General features: G+C 51.2%; 4 protein-coding genes across 31 annotated transcripts in view; 2 read left to right on the top strand and 2 right to left on the bottom strand.

Annotated features, from left to right (window-relative positions):
• LOC127566797 (NACHT, LRR and PYD domains-containing protein 3-like) overlaps window positions 1–5,825 on the bottom strand; it is a 44,491-nt gene extending 38,666 nt beyond the window's left edge. For 2 of the 28 annotated variants that reach the window (XM_052009305.1, XM_052009276.1), the window contains exons 1-3: window positions 5,785–5,825; window positions 4,617–5,000; window positions 252–359 (exon numbers count right to left, since the gene is read on the bottom strand). In XM_052009305.1, coding sequence (XP_051865265.1) covers window positions 252–312 — 61 coding nt within the window. In that variant the 5' untranslated portion in view covers window positions 313–359; window positions 4,617–5,000; window positions 5,785–5,825. Of the gene's footprint in view, window positions 1–251; window positions 360–4,616; window positions 5,001–5,332; window positions 5,400–5,429; window positions 5,465–5,494; window positions 5,530–5,560 lie in introns of those variants that run through there. The other 26 variants (XM_052009303.1, XM_052009301.1, XM_052009302.1 and 23 more) reach the window with 26 other exon arrangements.
• LOC127566801 (uncharacterized) overlaps window positions 1–22,675 on the top strand; it is a 209,102-nt gene that overhangs the window by 72,955 nt on the left and 113,472 nt on the right. The window lies entirely within an intron of this gene.
• LOC127566796 (uncharacterized) lies at window positions 4,304–8,206 on the top strand. Its single transcript, XM_052009275.1, has 3 exons — window positions 4,304–4,325; window positions 5,100–5,918; window positions 8,184–8,206. Exons 1-3 carry the CDS (start codon window positions 4,304–4,306, stop codon window positions 8,204–8,206), a joined length of 864 nt encoding a protein of 287 aa, XP_051865235.1.
• On the bottom strand, window positions 17,354–22,669 carry LOC127566805 (tumor protein p63-regulated gene 1-like protein). The gene is made up of 4 exons (XM_052009323.1): window positions 22,627–22,669; window positions 20,439–20,615; window positions 19,487–19,640; window positions 17,354–17,876 (listed from the first exon to the last, which is right to left on the bottom strand). Exons 2-4 carry the CDS (start codon window positions 20,513–20,515, stop codon window positions 17,682–17,684), a joined length of 426 nt encoding a protein of 141 aa, XP_051865283.1. The 5' UTR covers window positions 20,516–20,615; window positions 22,627–22,669; the 3' UTR covers window positions 17,354–17,681.

The following is a 22,675-nucleotide window of genomic DNA, read 5'->3' on the forward strand; positions in this document are numbered from 1 at the left end:
ACTGCGGTTATTGCCCTGCTTCCCAGCTCACCCACCTCCTCAGGAAGCCTCTCCTTACTGTCTTTATCTGTCCAATATCCCAGTAACAGCGATTTATCAGACAGTTCCTGTGTTACTCCACCTGTGACTGTGCTGCCCCTGTTCCCTGTGCTCAGCCCCTTCCCTGTTCCCTTTGTGAAACTGTGGTATATGCACCAAATCCGGACCCACTGGCAGGACCACGTTTATATTTTACAGAAGACTGCGCAAACCTCTGTGTTTCCTTGATGCAGAAGTCCCTGCATCCCCTCTCCAGCTGGCACCTTCAGCCATTATAGTGAAAGGCGTTCAGCAATTGTGATGATCTGTAATAAACAATACTAACAGGAACATTAGACAGTAATTGATATAAAAGGAAAACATTGCCTTGTGAATCAACACACACTATCTGATTGCCCTGGCACCCATCTTCCATGACCCCACACTTTGCCTGCCAGTGATTTCCCCACCAATGCCTGACCATCAGAAGTTTCCAGAGTCATAGAACAATGCAACATGGATACAGGCCTTCTGGGGCCCATATCCCCCCAAGCCTCACCCCTTCATGTACCTACCCACATGCCTGAACCATTTTCTCTGGCAGGTCATTCCATATACTCACCACCCCCTGCATGAAAAAGTTGCCCCTCAGATCCCACTAAATCTTTCCCCTCTCACCCTAAACCTATGCCCCCAGGTTTTGGACCCCCTGGTGGTGTCTGTCCACCTTATCTATCCTTGTCATAACTTTAAACATCTTTGTAAGATCACCCCTCATTCTGCTATGTTCCAAGAATAAAGACCTAGCTTGACCACTCTCTCCCTATAACTCAGGCCTTTTAGTTCTGGCTCCATCCTCATAAACCTTCTCTGCACTCTTTCCAGTTTAACCAGATCTTTTCTACAACAGGGTGAACAAAACCGTGCGCAGTCCTCCAAGTGTGGCCTTACCAGCGACTTGTACAATGGCAAAATAATGTCCCGACTCCTGTACTCAGTGCCCTGACTGATGAAGGCCAGCTTGCCGAACACCTTTTTCACCACCATCTGCCTGTGACACTGCTTTCAATGAACCATGCACTTGTACTCCGAGGTCCTCTGTTCCATTACACTCCCTCGTGCCCTACCATTCATACTACCTACGCTAATTTGACCCCCTCTATTAAAATCCATTTGCCACTCCTCAGCCCACTTCCCCAACTGATCAAGACCCCCCTGTAATTTCCGATAACCTTCTTCACTGTCAACACTTCATTTCATGTCATCCACAAATTTACTGATCAAGGCTTGTGCACTTGCATCCAAATCATTTATATAAATAATGAATAACAACGTTCCCAACACTGATCCCTGCGGCACACCACAAATCTCCAGCCTCCATTCCAAGAAACAGCCTTCAACCACCAGCCTCTGCTTCCTACCTCCGAGCCAATTTTGAATGCACCCAACTAGCTCTCCCTGGACTCCATGGGACCCAACCATGCGAGAATTTGTGGAAGATCTTGTTAAAGTCCAAATAGACAACATCCACTGCCATGCCTCATCTACCCTTTTGGTTACCTCGTCAGGCACGACTTTCCATGCATAAAGCCATGTTCTCCTCCTAATCAGACTTTGTCTATCCAAATGCCAGTAGAGCCTGTTCCTCAGGATTCCCTCTGGTTACTTCTCCACCACTGATGTCAGGCTGACAGGCCTGTAGTTCCCTGGCTTGTCTTTGCTACCCTTCTTAAAGAAGAAAACAACATTAGCCGCCATCCACCTTCAGGGACTCCACCAGTGGCTAACGATGAAGCAAATATCTCCACAAGGGCCTCCACAATTTCTTCTCTGGCCTCCCATAAAGTCAGAGGTTGCACTGGGTCAGGCCCTAGGGATTTATCCACCGTAATGCGCTGTAAGGCTGCAAATACTTCCTGTCTGGTAATATGAATGTTCTCCAAAACATCTCCACTTGCTTGCCTTCTCTCTTGAGTAACTGTGATTTTTTGATCAGTAAATACAGGGAGAAATATTCATTAAAAATCCCACCCATCTCTTGTGGCTCGAGGCATAGGTGACCCTACTGATCTCTAAGGGGACCTGCTCTCTCTCTAGCCACCCTTTTACTATTCACATATAGAATCTTTTGGGATTTTCCTTAAGCTTGCCTGCCAGATCCAGCTCATGTCCTCTTTCTGCCCTCCTGATTTCCCTCTTATGTGCATTCTTAATCTTTTTACAGTCATCAGGGGATTCACTATCCCTGACATCCCAAACCCAATGTACGTTTCCTTTTACCTGACCACAGCCTCAACATCTCTCATCAGCCAGGTTTACCCTTCACCCTCACAGGAACATGCTGTTCCTGGACTCTTCATATCTCACTCTTAAAAGCCTCCCACTTACCATTTGTTCTTTTCCCTTCAAACAGACTCACGTAATCAACCTCTGCTAGATCCAGCCTAATTCCCCCAAAATTAGCCCTGCTCCACTTTAAGGACCCTCACCCGTGGATCCGTCCAATCTTTTCCCATCACTATCTTAAAACTAATAGATTTATGGTCACAAGAGCCAAAGTGCTCCCTCACTGCCACTTCAGTTACCTAGCCCTGCCTCCTTCCCCAAGAGGAGGTTCAGTAATGCACCCTCCCGAGTAGGGCCATCTTTATATTGACTCAGGAAGCTTTTCTGCAAAACTTTAATCCCTCCCAGGCCCTTAACACTCTGGGTGGGCCAGTCAATACTGGGGAAATTAACATCTCCTACTAATACAACCTTATTCCTCTTACAAATGTTAGCAATTGCTCTACAAACCTGCTCAAGTTCCTGCTATTGGGGGTGGCAAGGGAGCGGGTGTCTATAATACAGCCCCACTAGTGACCCTCCTCCTTCTTGTTTCTAAGTTCTACCCATATAGCCTCACTGGACAATCCCCCAAGAATGTTAGAATGTATCTCTCAGCACTGCTGTTACGTACCTGGTTATCAAAAGGCAACAGCGTCTCCTTGCTTACCTATACCTCTGTCATGCTTTTAGCATCTGTATCCTGGCACACTGAACTGCAGTCCTACCCTTCCGTCAACCATTTTACTGTTAAGGCTATAACATCCCAGTCCCCAGAGCTAATCCACACTGAGTTCATCCACCTTGCCTGTTAAACCTCGTGAATTAAAATAAATGCAGTTTGAGTATTCTTTTCCCTCTTTTTTACTGCGCCCCTGGCTTTTCTGATTAAGAAATTTGCTCTCGCTGTCTACTGCTTTATCCCATGACTTGTTCCTGCTCAGATTCCCACCCCTTGCCAATCCCGTGTAGCACTAGCAAATTTCCCTGCAAGGATATTGGTCCCTCTCTGGTTCAAGTGCAACCCATCACTCTTGTACAGGTCACCCCTCCCCCAGAAGTCATCCCGATGATCCAGGAACCTGCATCCCTGCCTCCTACACCTAACTCCTCAGCTACACATTCACCTGGCCTGTCTTTCCATTTCTGACCTAACTAGCACGCGGCACCGGGAGTCATCTAGAGATCACTACTCTCAAGGTCCTGCTTCTTTTTGTTTTAGCTAACTCCCTATTCTCATTCTGCAGGACCTCATCCCTTGTTCTAACTATATTGTTTGTACCAACATGTATAACGACCTTTGGCTGCTCGATCTCCCACTCGTGAATGTTTTGCAACCGCTCAGAGATATCCTTGACCCTGGCACCCAGAAGGCAACACACCATTATGGCGTCTCTTCTGTGGCCACAGAATCTCCTGTCTGTCCCCCTCAATATCAAGTTTCCTATCACTTTTGCCCTCTGGCTGTACCTTTTCCCCCGGAGCCTCAGGGCCAGAGTGCCAGAAACCTGACTACTGCTGCTAGCCCCTGAAAGAACATCCCCCTCAACAGTATCCAAAGAGGTATACGTCTTAGTGAGGGAAATGGCCACAGGGGAACCCTGCACTCTCTGCTCACTCCCTTTACTCTTCCTGGTGAGAACCCATCCCTTTGAAGCATGCACATTAGGTATGATCACCCCAGTAAAAGTCTCATTTATGATGCTCTCTGCATCCTGGATGATCCCGAGTACATCTAAACCCATATGTCAGGAGTTGATGTTGGATGCACTTCCCACGGATGAAGTCATCAGGGAGACTGAGGTTCTTTGACTTCCCACATCTTGCAGGCAGAGCATTCCACTGCCCTCGCTACCATCCTGCCTACCCCAGTGAAGTGCTGACGACACAACCCTATTATTTTTATTATGAACAATTTCTCTACAACCTGCTGAACATCCCACTGGGGGGTGGAATACGTATGCGCAAAAAACCAGGCACTAGTAATGTAGCCTTTAGCGTAACGCTGTACCGCGCCAGCGACCCGGGTTCAATTCCGGCCACTGTCTGTAAGGAGTTTGTACGTTCTCGCCGTGTCTGCCTGGGTTTCCCCCGGGTGCTCCGGTTTCCTCCCACGTTCCAAAGACGTACGGGTTAGGAAGTTGCGGGCGTGCTGTGTTGGCGCCGGAAGCGTGGCGACACATGCGGGCTGCCCCCAGAACATGCTACGTAAAAGATGCATTTCACTGTGTTTCACTGTACGTGTGGCTAATAAAGAAATTGTAGCGACTCACCGGGCGAGTGAACCGGCTGGGCGGTCGGGAAAAACGATGACGTAGAGTATACGTCACTGCCGGTTGGATTGGGCGGGAACAGTCTCCCTTAAAAGGGCCGCAGGGCGGGAAAATAAACCAGTTCTGTGCCGAAACCCTCCGACTGGCGTCTGGTTCACTCCGCGGGAACGACCGCTACAGAATCTCAAAACCGGTTCCCGCGCATCGCTGGAGGGGCCCACAGCACCAGGAGTGGCGGGAGGACCGAGGGACAGTAACCCACCCTTTCCTGTTCGTCGCCTGTGTCGTCCCTCCTCCACCGGACCTCAGCCTCCCCGCTGTTCACTGGCCAGCCGAGCAACCAGACCTGCCCCTCTTAACATCTCCCGCTCCAAGTCCCCACTCCTGCAACATGAAACACAAGGAAATACACGGAATCATCAGTGGGTTCAGGCGGGTGGGGACGGCACCGTCACCGAGTACGGGGTCACCTTCTGTCTCAAGGAGTTTTGCTCAGCCCCCGCCTGTACCCCCGGATCCTGCATCCGCGGCATCTCCAGCCCCTGATCATAGCCGGGCCCGGGCTTGTCCGGCACCACCTGCCACCGAGAGTCTGCCCCCGGTCCCCCCGCCAGTCCGACCCACCACTCACTGACCCCGCTGTAAACCGGGCTGTGGGTCACCGGGAAGCCGACAACGCCCGGCAGAGCTTCTACACTCCAACCCGCCCCGGCTACCCCGGCCCCCGCCACACGACAGCCCCGGTTACCCCGGCCCCCGCCACACGACAGCCCCGGTTACCCCGGCCCCCGCCACACAATCCGCCCCGGCTACCCCGGCCCCCGCCACACGACAGCCCCGGTTACCCCGGCCCCCGCCACACAATCCGCCCCGGTTACCCCGGCCCCCGCCACACGACAGCCCCGGTTACCCCGGCCCCCGCCCACACAATCCGCCCCGGTTACCCCGGCCCCCGCCACACGACAGCCCCGGTTACCCCGGCCCCCGCCACACGACAGCCCCGGTTACCCCGGCCCCCGCCACACGACAGCCCCGGTTACCCCGGCCCCCGCCACACGACAGCCCCGGTTACCCCGGCCCCCGCCACACGACAGCCCCGGTTACCCCGGCCCCCGCCACACGACAGCCCCGGTTACCCCGGCCCCCGCCACACGACAGCCCCGGTTACCCCGGCCATGAACCGCAGCCGCTCCTCAGGCCGAGGGTCGGCACTACGCCTGCGCGGTAAACCTGCTGCCACGCAACGCCGGAGGTCCCCACAGCGCCGCCAGTGGCTGGAGGACCGGAGCGACAATGCAGCTGGTCCGGCCGTTCGGCCCCTTCACTGGGACACCCACAGTTTTCACGCTCAAGTTACACCTTATTGTCATTCACCCATGTGCTGTAAAACACACGGAGCAACAAAATGTCATTTCTCCCAGACTCACACAACAGAGGTCATACACAGAACAGAGGACATAATATAAACGCAGACAGAAAAATCGTGCAAGCACAAATAGTGGAAAAAATGGTACATACAGGATACAAAATGAGTGCAGGGTCAGAGCAAAACCGAGCTGGACAAAGAAAATACAGAACTCGGTGTGTTGCACTAAGTGAATAAACATGTTCAGCAGCAGCCAAAGTTCTTATGCGCCATTGTGCAAACCAGGCCTTTTGACACTTTGCTTAAACTCCACCCAAGTCACCCTTAAAGACCTCCAATGGCCAGCAAACATTATTCTTATCAACAATCAGCTGTCTAACAGATTCAGCCACAGCTGCCTTTCAGATTTACTGAGCGTGGACTTCACTGGTGATTATCATTTATTACTGCACAGTAATTGTCTGACAACATCCGTGAAAGCTCCAATTCTGTGTAAAACAGTGCAGCTTCTTGTCCTGAACTCAGCCAATGGTGGAAAATCAGCTAAATTGAACACATTATCTGGTTGCTGTCACATTGTTGTGGGGTCTTGTTCAGCACAACTGGCTGCAAAAAAAATGTCACAAAATATGTTCAATGTAAAAACTCAAAATGCTGGAAATTCATCACATCAGGCAGCATCTGTGCAAAGAGAAACACCCATCGTCAGAAATGGGGGTGTGGAGGGGAATAGAAAAGAAGGCGGAACACAGGTTGACCATGGTGTAGACAGTAGCATCAGATAGAATGGATGAAAGAATCATATTAATGTCAGGTACCACTGGGGCTATGGGAATTACAGTGTTGTTTACAGCTCTTAGATCCTGCACAAAGTGCCACTCATTAGGCCATCCAACTTTGGGTATAGGCAGTATTGGTGTGTTACAGGGGCTGACAGTAGGCTTGAGAACCCCTTGTTGGAGCAGAGAGTCAATTACTGGGGCTATGCCTTATTCGGGGCCAGTCGATACTGTCTGACACATGGTAATACAGCATTCTTTTTTAGCTTGACACAGTGGTCTTTTGCACTGAGTGCTCGGCCTACGTGTGTCTTGTGAAGGGCCCACAAGTCTGCATTTACTATTTCCAATGTTAAGGGGCCCGTACAGCCTGGCAACTCAGGCGGTTGCTGTTGTTGGAATTCAGTTAGGGGGTCCTCCAGCTGGTGGGAAATTCCTGGAAGATAGATTCTTCCTTCTTCAGGCCCGTACCATTCGAAATTCCCAATGTTGTTGATAATGGGGGCAGATTGTAACCGTTTAATCATAGGGCCTACTGTTTCACCTGATAGGGGGGGCCGCACGGCAAGGGTCAAATGAGGTACTGACTCAGGTCTCAGGCAGAACAGGGGTTGCTGCTTTGCGGTCAGGCGTAACGTGATGCCCAGTCCTTCCTTCCCAGAATAGAGATAAGGTTCTGGGTGTATCTTAGTTTTCTGCCCTTCATGAGTGCCCGCCTTCTCTCGGTATTCAGGATCATCTTCCATTGGTACCAGGTGGTGCAGTGTAAACGGGAGTGGTGTTGTACCACTTGCAGCAAGCCCCACAAAGCTTCAGTGTGAGCTGATAGCGTCAGCTTCTTGAGTTGTTGTCTTAATCAGCACATCTTAACTGTATAGGGGTTGCCCTCGAGTTGCCAGCAGTATAATATGGGTTCCAGTTTAGCTTCGGGGGTAAGGAGCAGGGACACTAACTGATGTGTCCGGGGTGAGGGTACTTCCATATACGTGCCCTGAGGGGTGCAGTAAGTAGTGGCTCCCAGTTTGCACGGAGTCTGGCGTCCCAACAGGGGTGAGGGAATAGTTTTGGATACTATCAAAGTTTCTTCTGTATGACTGTCTCCCAGAGACAAAGCAACCTTCTTTGATAGGTGTTCTGTCAGGGGAATGCCGGCTAGTCCCACAGTTACTACCCTGTTCTGACTTAGGGGTAATCCCAGGGAGGGGGGTACAGAGGACAGGGTAGCACCAGTGTCCACAAAGGCTCGCAAATGAGTGTCTCCTGTGCTAAGGGTTACCATGGGTTGTGTTTTGGAGTCTTGGGAAAGTGATATAACCGCTCCCTGCACCACCACCTCCCCTGGGCCCCCCTATTCTTGTGGAAAAGAGTGGTTGTAGGTGAAAGAGGCACCTCCTCTTTCATTCTGTTCAATCGGCTTTACAGGTTCTCGGCAAGGGGCGCTTTGACATTCCCTGGCCCAAATGTGTAAAGGGATCTTCTGTCCAAGCACATGTCCCCCACCCCAGCTGCCAAGACCCTTTGCTTTAGAATTACTCCCAAGATCATTCTCCTTCCTTCCTCCTTTTAAAACCTCCTTAAAATCTAAAATATATTCGAGGTTATGAAGTTCTGCCTGAACATAACATTGTTTGGCACGGAGCCACATACAGAGTTCTCTGCTAGCACCAAAGGATGTTTTTGCTAGGTCAAGGGTGGCTTCTAAATGGAAGTTGCTTCCACCACCCCTGTTCCAGCCCTGGACTTGGGTCAGTACAGGTCTTACTGAGCAGATGCCTGGGTGCCACAGTGCTCCTTCCCCACTCATACTGGGCCTGTAAAGGGAGTGCCAGGGTATCTTTATTTCTATTTACCCTGAACATGCAAAAGGTTGGCCGAGACTCAGGGGAGAAAATTCTGAACCAATTCCCACATATTGTGGATCCTGAAGGAATATATTTTCGGATTATTCTTCCTAATGCACCGCATGCCAAGCAGCCGCGGGCTGCAGTGCACAAATCCCTTCATCCTCGGTGACAGTTCTTTGATGGGATTTAACATTTAAATAAGGTCTTGAGGAGTCACAGATCTTTTCTCCACAAATGCTGCCCGAGCTACTGACTCTTTAAGCATTTTGTTTTCACCCAGACCCTGTACTCATGAAGTATACTGCAACACTAATATATATTCATGTTTAATGGGCCTTCAGACAGACACATAAATATCCAGGAAATGGAAGGCTACGGATAAGGTACAAGCAGAAGAGACTTAGTTTAAATTGGCACAGTGTTCGGTACAGACATCATGGGCCGAAGGGTCTGTTCCTGTGCTGTTCTGTTTTCTGTATACAATGTTCAACAGTGACATGAAGCTGGTATTGGAGGCACCTCCCTAACACTGGCTAATACTTTCCTGTAGACATAGCCCAATACTAACACATTACTGGTATGGGAGAGATCAATCTCCGGAAATTCTTCATCTAACTTCTGTTCAACTTTTATTCATATCAAGGCTGGGTAAATACTTCAGGAAGACAGGGATGGAAGGTTAATGTGATGTCCTGTTTGTCTCAGGAATCTCACAGACTGACAACAAGCTACCTTCCAATCTTGGGGGTACAGGTAAAATTTGGTCAAAATTACAGACGCAAAGTGAGAAATAGATGGACAGATGAAAAAAAGGTGTCGGTGGTGTGTGGAAGGGGAGGTGGTGGGGAGGGTGAAAATATCAAAAGTAGACAGAGAGTCATGGTGCAGAGGCAGTGAGAGGACGTGGGAGAAAATGTAAAAATGGGAACAGAGAAGCAGTGTATCCATGACAGTTTGATGGAACAGACATGATGCTTCCTAATTACCAATTTGCACCAACCTCATTCGCCCATCCCCTCTGTGCTGATAAACTTCTCATCCTGGTTTTCAATCCGCTCCATGGTCTTGTCCCTCCCTGTCCGTTATATTTCCAATTCATCCTGTGGAAGTACTTTATCAAATTTCCCCTCAGCATCTATTTAACCAAAGGCAGGGTAAACAGGGGGACTGGAAGAGAAGGTTCAGTGGATGGGTTTAGTTGCTGTAGGTGGAAGAAGTGGAAGAAGCTGGTGAATGATTTTGACCTCCAACGTCAACAACGGCGTCCCCGCCCCCCCGGCACACACACAGATGCTGCTCGTCCCGCTGAGTTCCTCCCACAGATTGATATCTTTCTGCTTGCATGGGACAAGTTCCAATCGTCATTCTTAATCATGTTGGGTTGTTACAGATAGGTCTCAGCCTGAGGGCAATGGAATCTCTATGTCAGAAGCAGAGACAAAATCTGGTGAAAAGCCATGGGAAAATTGAGCATTGGGTGAAAACAAGGCTGAGGTGAGAGAGAGAGCTGGCATTGGGAGAGAGTGTACATTTCCTCTGCCCTACTCCCCTCTGGCATCCCTCTACTATCCCTATAATGTCCCTTTTATCCACCTGCATCTAAATCCTTCGGCACTACAGCCAACGCCCTTTGTTGTTGAAACCCTTGCCCAGATTGCTCCAGATCTTTATGCAAGAACAGAACAAAACAGGAGCAGGAGTCGGCCATTTGCTCATTAACCGTTCCCTGCCAATAAATGTCGTAATGGCTGATTTGCCCCAAACCTCAACTACCAAAAAATATTCATTCAGTAGGCAGTTCTGTCCATGCCACCCATTGAGCATCCATCTCTCGTAATACCTGTTACGAGCACGTTGCCCGTAGTCGTCTGTGTCTTGGTGACTTAAATGCTCCCCCAGGTACTAATAAGTGTTGTGAAATTCCCTGCTTCCAACACCATCTCAGGCAGGGCATTCCAAACTCTAAATGTTCTGTATCCCTACTTCCTTATATCCCTCAATATCTCTTTCCCTTTTCATTGGACCGATATTGATGAATACCTCTGGTATGGGGGAATGTTTACAACGATCTACTTTCTCTTTCCCCTCATAATGTTATATACCCATCTCAGCCTTCTCCACTGCAAGGAGAACAAACTAAGGCTCTCCAGTCTCTCTGCATCAGTGATGCGCTCCATCCTGGTGAACCGGCAACCTTTGTAAGCAATCACTTTTTTTTATACCGTGACAATCAAAAGTGCACATGGTATTTCAGATGGTATTTTTCAAAGTTGCACCATAACTTCTTTGCTGTTATATTCTAATGTCCCAGCTGATGAAGGTTAATATCCCCTATGCCTTGTTTACTGTCTTATGCCACCTATAAGGATGCATGGACATGGATGCAAGGATACAGTGAGGTCCCTCTGTTCCACAATGCTTTCTGGTGCCTTTCTGTATGGCCTCGTCTTACTTACTCTCCCAAAAGTACATCACTCAACATTTATCAATATTAAATTCCATCTGCCATTTCTTTGATCAATTTAGCAGCAAAAATACAGTGGCATTCAAACGTTTGGGCACCCCTCATCAAAATTTCTGTTACTGTGAATAGCTAAGTGAGTAAAAGATGACCTGATTTCCAAAAGGCATAAAGTTAAAGATGACACATTTCTTTCATATTTTAAGCAAGATTACTTTTTATTTCCATCTTTTACAGTTTCAAAATAGCAAAAAAGGAAAAGGGCCCGAAGCAAAGGTTTGGGCACCCTGCATGGTCAGTACTTAGTAACACCCCCTTTGGCAAGTATCACAGCTTGTAAACACTTTCTGCAGCCAGCTCAGAGTCTTTCAATTCTTGTTTGGGGGATTTTTGCCCATTCTTCCTTGCAAAAGACTTCTAGTTCTGTGAGATTCTTGGGCCGTCTTGCGTACACTGCCCTTTTGAGGTCCATCCACAGATTTTCGATGATGTTTAGGTCAGGAGACTGTGAGGGCCATGGCAAAACCTTCAGCTTGTGCCTGTTGAGGTAGTCCATTGTGGATTTTGAGGTGTGTTTAGGATCATTATCCTGTTGTAGAAGCCATCCTCTTTTCATCTTCAGCTTTTTTTATTTTTACAGACGGTGTGATGTTTGCTTCCAGAATTTGCTGGTATTTAATTCTAATAGTGAAATGTTCCCCGTGCCACTGGCTGCAACACAAGCCCAAAGCATGATCGATCCACCCCCGTGCTTAACAGTTGGAGAGGTGTTCTTTTCATGAAATTCTGCACCTTTTTTTCTCCAACCATGCCTTTGCTCATTGTGGCCAAAAAGTTCTATTTTAACTTCATCAGTCCACAGGACTTGTTTCCAAAATGCATCAGGCTTGTTTAGATGTTCCTTTGCAAACTTCTGATGCTGAATTTTGTGGTGAGGGCGCAGGAAAGGTTTTCTTCTGATGACTCTTCCATGAAGGTCATATTTGTGCAGGTGTCGCTGCACAGTAGAACAGTGCTCCACCACTCCAGAGTCTGCTAAATCTTCCTGAAGGTCTTTGCAGTCAAATGGGGGTTTTGATTTGCCTTTCTAGCAATCCTACAAGCAGTTCTCTCGGAAAGTTTTCTTTGTCTTCCAGACCTCAACTTGACCTCCACCGTTCCTGTTAACTGCCATTTCTTAATTACATTACAAACTGAGGAAACGGCTACCTGAAAACGCTTTGCTATCTTCTTATAGCCTTCTCCTGCTTTGTGGGCATCAGTTATTTTAATTTTCAGAGTGCTAGGCAGCTGCTTAGAGGAGCCCAAGGCTGTTGGTTGTTGGGACAGGGTTTGATGAGTCAGAGTATTTATAAAGCTTTTAAATTTGCATCACCTGGCCTTTCCTGACGATGACTGTGAACAAGCCATAGCCCTAACAAGCTGATGAAGGTCTGAGACCTTGGTAAAAGTTACCTGAGAGCTCAAAGCTCTTGGGGTGCCCAAACTTCTGCATGGTGCTCCTTTCCTTTTTTCACCCTAAAATTGTACAAAACAAAAATAATACACTAATCTTGCTTCAAATGTTGAAAAGAATGTTTCATCTTTCACTTTATGACTTCTGGAGATCAGGTCATCTTCTACTCACTTAACTATTCAAAGTAACAGAAATTTTGACCAGCTCCACAACACCACCAATGTTTGTGTCATCTGGTAACTTCCGAATAATACCTCCTTTTCTAGCTAATTATCTGATGTATATAACAACCAGTGAGGCTCCCAGCCGTTCACTACTGGTAATCAAATCACGTGGTACACTACTGGCAACAGGCTTCCAATCACAAAGCAACTCTCCAGCATTGCCTCTGTTTCGTATTGCCAATGCAATTTTGGATGCAATTTACCTTGGATCCCATGGGCTCTTACCGAATGAACCTTACAGTTCCAAACCCACATATGTCCTAATTCCTCATTCTTTCAGAAATTTACTGTCTTTGGAAAAACTCCAGTTATCTAACATCAAAAACCCGCTTGGAAGTGGAATCTAGATGTTCACCCCACTCTGGAACACAAACTTCTTGGGTGTGAATGACTATCATCCTAACTTGTGAACCTCCCAAGTTGTTCTGGGGCATTGGGTGGACATTAGGACACTGGCATTCTGAGCAGCAATGTTTTACGTTCACACTTTGCAGTAAATGGGGGACACCCAGGCTCCCACCAGGACTGACACTCGCACCCTCACGCATCTTCCCTCCAACTCCAGCCTCATGCATTCCCACCCACCAATTCCCACTGCCCCAAACGCAACCTCCGCCAAACCCCTCAACCACCAGGAGACGACACCTTCACCACTGCCTGGTCCAACGACACTCCCTACCACCCACCTCCCCACCTCTGACACCCCGACAAACTGTCAGCCGCAACATCCCCAAGCACCAAACACCCCGCCGCGCCCTTTCCCATCCCTGACACTCCCAATACATTCTACTCTTACTATCCCCTCCCCCAAAGAACCAATGACCCAATTTCCCCTACCCCACACTGCCAACAACCCTTTACAATTAACCCCACCTCCATCACTGACCCCACTCCCATCTCTGACACTTCACACCCACAATACCCACCACAATTCCAACCACCCCCATCCCCACCCACAACACCCAACACACCTAGTCAACGAACAGTCTCCACTTTTACTACCTGTCTTGGGTTTGCACAGGGAGTTACACTGAACGTTACATTTCAGATAGCCCACGAGCTCCATCCTATAGCATGCTCTAGGTTGTGAGGAAGAGACTGTGGTTGTGCCTGTGGGTAAGGGCCAGTTACATGGGAGGAAATGAGGATATGGATGGGAATACAAAGACCCCACCCACCTGGGTCATTCTCTCTTCTCTCCTCTTCCATCAGGTAGAAGATACAGGAGCCTGAGGGCATGTACCACCAGACTTAAGGACAGCTTCTACCCCACTGTGATAAGACTATTGAACGGTTCCCTTATACGATGAGATCGACTCTGACCTCACGATCTACCTTGTTGTGACCTTGCACCTTATTGCACTGCACTTTTTTCTGTAGCTGTGACTTTACTCTGTGCTGTTATTGTTTTATCTGTACTACCTCAATGTAACTGCACTGTGCAATGAATTGACCCGCACGATCGGTTTGTAAGACAGGTTTTTCACTGTACCTCAGTACAAGTGACAATAATAAATCAATACCAATACCAAGTCATCAAGGTATTCGCTCGTCCCCAACCTCCACAGCACAAGGTATGCTTCATTCTTTTCTTGACCATGGCCTCAAGATCTCCCGTCAGCCAAGGTTCGCTAAGCTTGCCAGATTTATCCTTCAACCTAACAAGAATATGCTGCTCCTGGACTCTTGATATCACACACTTAAGAACCTCCCACTTGTCATTCATTCCTTTCCCTTCAAACAGACTCACTCAATTGACCCCCCTAGATCCTGCCTAGTTCCCCCAAAATTAGCCGGCTCCAGTTTAGGACCCTAACCTGTGGATCTGTCTTATCCTTGGCCATCACTACCTTAAAACTAATCGAATTATGGTAACCAGATCCAAAGTGCTCCCTGACTGTCACTTCAGTTACCTGCCCCACCTCGTTCCTAAAAGTAGGTTGAGTATTGCACCCTGCCGAATATGGCCCTCTATATATTGTCTCAGGAAACTTTCTTAGACACATTTTACAAATTCCACCCCATGCAGGCCCTTAACACTCGGCGTAGTCCAGTCAATACCGAGGAAATTAAGATCTGCCACCGATACAACTCGATTATTCTCACAACTGTGAGCAATTTCTCTCCACACCTGCTCCTCAAGTTCCTGATGACTATTGTGGGGGGGGTGGGTGGGGAATGTCTATAATAAAGCGCTTCCCTCTATCCATATGGCCTCACTGGATGATTGCCCAAGAATGTCATCTCGAAGTCCGTCTTATACACCCTCCCTCATCAAAAAGGCAACGCCTGTTCACTTGTTTACCTCGTTCTTCTCCCTTCGCTCATCAGTCCCCCAGCCTGATCCATCTGCCTATCAACCCACCCATCACCTACCAGCCCCGGTCACTCCCCTCCCTCTCACATCTGCATACTGGCCACCTTCACGCTACACTCTGGGTGCTGATGCGGGGCCTGCACCTGAAACGTCCACGTCCCTTTGCCTCCACAGATGCTGCATAACCCGTCGGGTTCATCCTGCATTGCTTTTATACTCCCTCCTCGCCCTCTCGCCCTCCTCTCCCTCTCGCCCTCCTCTCCCTCTCGCCCTCCTCTCCCTCTCACCCTCCTCGCCCTCCTCTCCCTCCTTGCCCTCTCGCCCTCCTCTCCCTCTCGCCCTCCTCGCCCTCTCGCCCTCCTCTCCCTCTCGCCCTCCTCGCCCTCCTCTCCCTCTCGCCCTCCTCTCCCTCTCGCCCTCCTCTCCCTCTCGCCCTCCTCGCCCTCCTCTCCCTCTCGCCCTCCTCTCCCTCTCGCCCTCCTCTCCCTCTCGCCCTCCTCGCCCTCTCGCCCTCCTCTCCCTCTCGCCCTCCTCTCCCTCTCGCCCTCCTCGCCCTCCTCTCCCTCTCGCCCTCCTCTCCCTCTCGCCCTCCTCGCCCTCCTCTCCCTCTCGCCCTCCTCTCCCTCTCGCCCTCCTCTCCCTCCTCGCCCTCTCGCCCTCCCTCTCGCTCTCCTCGCCATCTCGCCCTCCTCTCCCTCTCGCCCTCCTCTCCCTCTCGCCCTCCTCGCCCTCTCGCCCTCCTCTCCCTCTCGCCCTCTCGCCCTCCTCTCCCTCTTGCCCTCCTCTCCCTCTCGCCCTCCTCACCCTCCTCTCCCTCTCGCCCTCCTCTCCCTCTCGCCCTCCTCTCCCTCTCGCCCTCCTCTCCCTCTCGCCCTCCTCTCCCTCCTTGCCCTCTCGCCCTCCTCTCCCTCTCGCCCTCCTCGCCCTCTCGCCCTCCTCTCCCTCTCGCCCTCCTCTCCCTCTCGCCCTCCTCTCCCTCTCGCCCTCCTCGCCCCTCTCCCTCTCGCCCTCCTCTCCCTCTCGCCCTCCTCGCCCTCTCGCCCTCCTCTCCCTCTCGCCCTCCTCGCCCTCCTCTCCCTCTCGCCCTCCTCTCCCTCTCGCCCTCCTCTCCCTCTCGCCCTCCTCGCCCTCCTCTCCCTCTCGCCCTCTCACCCTCCTCTCCCTCTCGCCCTCCTCTCCCTCTCGCCCTCCTCGCCCTCTCGCCCTCCTCCCTCTCGCCCTCCTCTCCCTCTCGCCCTCCTCTCCCTCTCGCCCTCCTCTCCCTCTCGCCCTCCTCGCCCTCCTCTCCCTCTCGCCCTCCTCCCTCTCGCCCTCCTCTCCCTCTCGCCCTCCTCTCCCTCTCGCCCTCTTCTCCCTCTCGCCCTCCTCGCCCTCCTCTCCCTCTCGCCCTCCTCTCCCTCTCGCCCTCCTCTCCCTCTCGCCCTCCTCTCCCTCTCGCCCTCCTCTCCCTCTCGCCCTCTCGCCCTCCTCTCCCTCTCGCCCTCCTCGCCCTCTCGCCCTCCTCTCCCTCTCGCCCTCCTCTCCCTCTCGCCCTCCTCTCCCTCTCTCACGACCCTTCACTCATTCTGCATCTTTCACCTCAAAATTCCCTTTGCTTCCCCCTCCACACCTGTCCCCCCCCCCCCCCCGATCTCTCCTCTATCCTCCCTGTCACAGACGTTCATTCTTCCTCTCCATTTCGCACATGCCCCCTCTCCTGTCTCGCTGACACACTCCAATCCATCTCTCGCTGCACTCATCTCTCACTCAAACACCAGGGCACCTCCCCCGGTCCCTCCCTCCCCTCCCACTTTCCCCTCTCACCCACTCTACCTTCACATGCTCCACCTCTCCAACACACCCCTTCCCCTCTGCCACTCCCCTCTTCCCTTTTCCCACTCCCCACTTATCCTTTCCCTTCTCCTACTACTCTATCGCTCCGCTCGAACTCTGGCCACTCTCCTTCTCTCAAGGTCTGACCACATCCACTCACCCCTGTCCTCGCCTTCCCTTACACTTACCCCTCTCTCACACCTCTCCTCATTCTATTCTCCCCTTGCCGTTCTCTCGTGCTCTGCCCACTCCCACTGATCACATACCCTTCCCTCTCCCTGTTCCTCTCTCGTACCTTCCCACGTTCTCACACTGGATCTTCCACTCAGCCTCCTCGCGGCCGACATTCCCTCCCCTCCCCTGACTCCACCTCCTCTCACCCTCCGAATCACACTCCCCTTTCCTCTCGGTCACTCTTCCCCATCTTTGGATACTCCTCCCTCTCACCTCTCCCGATATCCCATTAATGACTCTGCGATTTCCAGGCTTTGACAGATTTATTTTTGGTTGTCGGTGGCCTGGTCGATGCTCCCGGAACACCTTCCTCCTACCTTCCCTCACCGCTCTCATTCTTGTCCCCACCCCAACACACCCATCAATCCACTCGGTTATCGCGGCCCGGATGAGTTTATTTTTTGGCAATGGCCTACTGCGTGTGAGTGCGACTCTCCCAGGTCACGGCTCTCATTCCCCCTCCCCTTCCTCTCGACACTGCCCCGTAATGGCGCTGGGATGTTGAGGCTTGGATGAGTTTATCTGGTGTTGGCACTGGGATGCTGCGTTGCCGGTCCCAGGACACCAACCCTCTAGAAGCCAAACAGTCCACGAGGTTTGGCGTAGCCCAGCTGTGACCAGTTGTTGAGAGCAGACACAAGGCCCAGGGTGGTCTCCATCTGGAGCGGCTTCTCGAGCAGGAGAGGGCCATTGGCTTGGCCCGGGAGGGGCTGATCCCGGTGGGCAATCTGTACCAGGCGGGTCAGCTCGGTGCGGAAACGGTGCAACTGTGGACAGAGGAGAGGGAGGGTGAGACAGGGAGTGGTGAAGAGAGGGTGAGAGGTGGCGAAGAGAGAGAGAAAGAGAGAGAGGGGTAGAGAGGGGGTGAGAGAGCTTGGGTGGAGACAGAGTTGGAGAGAGAATGCAGAGAGATGTGGAGAGAAAGTAGTAGAGAGACGGTTTAGAGAGTAAAGTGCGGAGAGGTAGATAGTGAGACAGAGAGGTGGGTAGAGAGGGTGGGCGCAGAAGGAGGGGTGGAAAATGAGTTAACTGCCATCACTTGGTATTCAGGTAAGCAACTGGACTATATGCTACCAATCCCTTGGACCTTGTGGTTTTATTCCTAGGATAAACAGTGGATGCAGTAGTTGTGATCTTGACAAAATCCAAAGAAAGCCAAGTGATTGACTTCGGCCGTCACACAGTGGTGGTGTTGGAGGAAAGAGGACACGAGAGCTGTGTGCCATCCGGGCGCAACAGTAACTGTGGGGCCTTTCATCTCTGTCTTCATTGGCCTAAACAAACAGGCAATAATACAGAGGAGGAAATATTCGTGGAGTGGGCACATGATGCGATTTTAGACCAACACGTTGTGGGACCGAAACAGGACCAGAAACGTTGGAAGAACTCGGACAGTCAGCAGTGTCCTTCGAAAGAGAAACTTGTCAACAGTTTGGGCAGGGTCCCTTCCTCTGAATACTGATAATCTGACTGGAGATCAGACTTTTCTGGACAAGATTTGGTTTGGAGAAGAGGCACCAGAAAGTGATAGGATTTTCCGTCCGGAGGGACTGAAGGAGTGCACCAGCAGGGTACAACGGGGCACTGAGGAAGCGGAGATCGATCGAGTTTTTGGGCAGTGGGCAGAGAGATCAACCGACGTCAGATGTGGAAGAAGTTTAGAATTCAAAGGTGGACTGGGACTGAGAGAGGATGGACTGTGAGAGTGAGCAGTGCCAACGTTATTCTCGACCCATTCACTCCCTCCGCATTCTGCCAGACCACCCGCCACTCCCGCCTGCCTACTCTCGTCTCCATCTACCTCCACTTCCTCCACCCTCATTCACCCACCGACGCACCCTCCTCATGCCCGCATCTCCACTCCATTCCCATCGGCCCTCCGGTTCCCCCTTCCACCTCTCCCCTTTTCATCTACTCCCCACTCGCCACATTTCCGCCCTCTCCACCTCCTCTGTCTCTCCCAGCCGTCTCACTCACCACCCCCTTACGCCGCTCAATTGTTCCCCCCTTGTTGCCACCCCTCCCGCTCCCCATCACCCCTCGCCCTCTCGCCTGTCCTGGCCCTCCTCCACCACCTCTTCTCCCCTCCCCCTCCCATCTATACCCCTCTTCCCCCTCCCGTCCCTCCCACTTTCTATATCCTCTCCGTCCCTCAGCACCCTCTTGTAATCCATCTGCCCACTCGCCCTTCTCCATATCCTCCCATCTCTTCCGTCCATCCTCTCCCACTCTCTCCATCCTCTCCTCTCGCATACCCATCCCTCTCCCTCCTCCGACACCTCCTCCCCGCATGCCTCCCCACTCGTTATCCCTTTTGCCCTCCATCCTCTGACCTTCCTCCCTCCTCTCTCGTGACATTCTCCCTCCCCACCCTCACCTTGCAGAGGGAGGACAGCTCGTGCTCCCTCTCCGCCCCAGGGTGTTCTGTCAGGATAACAAACGGCAGATCCCGAGACCACGGATTCCACCAGGAACGGAACGATGGCTCCCGCAGTTTGTCCCATTGGACCCGCAGCCCGAGACCGGAGCGTCTGGGTTCAAAGGACAGAAGGATGAGTTCAAATCCAAGGTCACACAGACATGCTGATACCCTGGGGCACTCCCCACGCTATCCCTATCCTGGATACAGCCTCAACCCCTCACACACCTGTCACTCCCCACACATCCCCTCCTCACTCTCTGACAACACCATTCACATGCACAAACGCCTCACGGATTCACAACCACGCACCACCTCACACAATCCCTGGCCACTGACCCGAGGTCAGTGAGGGGAGGGTGAACCAGCCTGGACTCCTGCTCCCGATCCCAGTCCACTAACTCCTGGGTCAGGAAGGGATGAGGATAATTCAGTCCAGGTTTCACCTCCCGATCCCTGTCCACGGAGTTAAGAAGGGAATGAGTCAGCCTGGGTTCCTGTTCTCAAGCCCCGTCCAGTGACAGCTGAGTTAGTGAGGGAGGGGGTGATGAGTCAGTCCATGTTCCTGCTCCATTCCTCGTCCACTGGGCTAATGAGGAGTCGAGTCAGGAGGGCTCCTCCTTCCGATTTCTATCAATACCATTGCTCCCAATACGTCTTCACTGATTTCTGCCTGAGGGAGTGCTTTAATCAGCAGGTTCCTGCTCCCAATCCCTGTCCAGTGATGCCTGAATTAGGGAGCTGTGAATCAGCCAGGGTTCCTGCTCCCAATCCCTGTCCACTATTCTCTGGTTTAGAGAGAGCGTGAACCACTGTGTGTTCCTGCACCTGACTCCTGGCCAGAGATTCCTCTGTTCGTCTGTTCCCTCCCCAGTGGGAGAGTTGTCGGAGACCCCCAATGTTTACTCACCTGCTGAGGGAGGTGGCTGGGAACTGGAAGTGCCCGACTGTAATGCTGTCGATGTAGTGAAGAGGAATCCTCAGCATCAAGTGACAGTAGAGGCCCACAAAGTCATAGTGACACACCAGCAGCACTCGAGGGGTCAGCAACACCAGTCTCTCAGTCTCCCGGTTCCAGTGGTCCACTCTGAGCAGGACAGATGGTGAGAAAGATTCAGTCACTGCTGCTCCCTGGGGACGAAACTCTCCAATGGGAACATCAGACACATCATCACATCTAAACTCCGGTCTCGGCGTAACCGTACCGAGACACATCCTGGTCTATCCCTCACTCCCAATCTAGAGCCTGACTAACACCAAGCCGCCGACCCACGGCCAACCCCGATTCAAAGCCTAACCAAGCCCAACCCTCGACCCACACCCCAGCCTGATCAATGTCCCCAGACCACACCCTGGCCTGATCCCCCACCTGACACCATTAATTTTGTCAAACAGCACCTGCCCTTCCTGAATCCATGCTGTGTCTGCCTGATGGAACCACTTCTATTCAGATGTCTCTTTCTTCCTTCATGATGGCTTCAAGCATTTTCCTGACTACAGACGTTAAGCTAACTGGCCAAGTCTTACCTGCCTTCTGCTTACATCCTTTTTCAAACAGTGGTGTGACACTCAGCATCTTCCAATCTGCCGGGACCTGCCCAGAGTCCAGAGAACGTTGGTAAATTATCACAAACACGTTGACTACATCTTCTACCATTTCCTTCAGTTCCCTGGGATGGATCCCATCAGGACCAGGGGACCCACCAGTTTGCTCATCACCACCTCTTCAGTGAAGTGATTGTATCGAGGTCCTCACCTCCCATCGCATCCATAACTTCTCTCTGGCATGTTAGCCGTGTCCTCCACCGTGAAGACCAACACAAAATAGTCATTCAAGGCCTCGGCCATTTCCACATTACCCAGTATTAATTCCCCCTTCTCATCTTCCAAAGGACCTATGGTCACTTTAGCCACCATTTCCTGCTTTATAGAAACCTCTTCTGTTTTTTATAATTTTGCTAGTTTATTTGCATCATCTATATTCCCTTTCATTATTGCTCATCGCTCTTTAAAGTATTCCCAATCTTCCAGTTTCTCACCACTTTTGGCGACGTTCCATGCATGAGCTCTCAGCTTGATGCCTTCCTTTATTTCTTTAGTCGTGTAAGGCTGGCTCTCCGCACCCTTACTGTCCTCGCTTTTAACTGGAATATACTTAGTGTAAAAATCACTGTGAAAAATCTCTTTGAAAGCCTTCCACTGTTCGTCAACTGTCCCACCATACAGCCTGTGTTCCCCGTCTACACTCGCCAACTCCTCTCTCTTCCCGTTGTCATCTTCGTTTTTTTAGCATAGTACACTGGTTTTCGTCCGAACGACTGCACCCTCCATTTGTATGAGAAATTCAATCACAATATGGTCACTCCTTCCAAGAAGGTCCTTAACACATCGTTAATGTTATCTGCGTCATTGCACAGAACCAGATCTAAGATAGATCTGTTTCCCACGATCCACTCTATCAACTCCCCTCATGATTTTGTCCACCACTGTCCAGTCTACCCTCAGCCTCCTCTGCTCCAGCTAAAAGGCATCCAGCCTCTCCTCACAACTGAAATGGTCCAATCCATGGAACATCCTACTGAATCTCCTCTGCAGCTTCCCTAATGCCAGCACCACCTTTCTTTCGTGTGGTGACCAGACTGCACAGAGCACTCCGGTGTGACCTGATCAATTGTTTATAAAGTTGCACCAAGACCTCCGTGTACTCACATACTGAGCCCGGATAATGAAGGCAAGTATCGCGTTTGCTTTCTACACCACCTAATCTCCCTGTTGCCTCTATTCCTGATCCTTGGACTTATACACTGTTCCCTGTGATCCACAACTCGCCCCAGGGCCTTATCATTCATTCCATTTATTGACTTTGCCCTCTATCCCCATTTCCCTTATCCCTCTCACCATCTGCACCTCCACCTCCCCTCTCCTTCTCCTCTCCATTCTGCCTTCCATCCAAATCCTTCCCCTCTCCCTTTCCCGTCATTCCATTCATCTCATTTCCCAGTGCCCCTCCTCCCTCACCCTCTCTCCATTGATATCCAGGTCTGCCTCACTCCATCAAACCCTGCTCTCTGCTGCACTGAGATCTGGGCTTCACTCACTCTGTCAGAAGCCAGGCTCCCTCCACTTTGCCATCTTCCGCCGTTAGTT

Source organism: Pristis pectinata, chromosome 45 (genome assembly GCF_009764475.1).
Source record: "Pristis pectinata isolate sPriPec2 chromosome 45, sPriPec2.1.pri, whole genome shotgun sequence".
NCBI lineage: Eukaryota > Metazoa > Chordata > Chondrichthyes > Rhinopristiformes > Pristidae > Pristis > Pristis pectinata.

Coding starts and splice junctions, on each gene's coding strand:
- LOC127566796 (XM_052009275.1), top strand. CDS start 4,304: ATGCGCAAAAAACCAGGCACTA. Junction 4,326..5,099: donor GCGCAAAAAACCAGGCACTA/GTAATGTAGCCT, acceptor TTCTGTCTCAAG/GAGTTTTGCTCAGCCCCCGC. Junction 5,919..8,183: donor CCGGAGCGACAATGCAGCTG/GTCCGGCCGTTC, acceptor TCGGCTTTACAG/GTTCTCGGCAAGGGGCGCTT.
- LOC127566805 (XM_052009323.1), bottom strand. CDS start 20,515: ATGCTGAGGATTCCTCTTCACTACATCGACAGCATTACAGTCGGGCAC. Junction 19,641..20,438: donor CCAGCCACCTCCCTCAGCAG/GTGAGTAAACAT, acceptor CTTTGAACCCAG/ACGCTCCGGTCTCGGGCTGC. Junction 17,877..19,486: donor AGCTGTCCTCCCTCTGCAAG/GTGAGGGTGGGG, acceptor CTCTGTCCACAG/TTGCACCGTTTCCGCACCGA.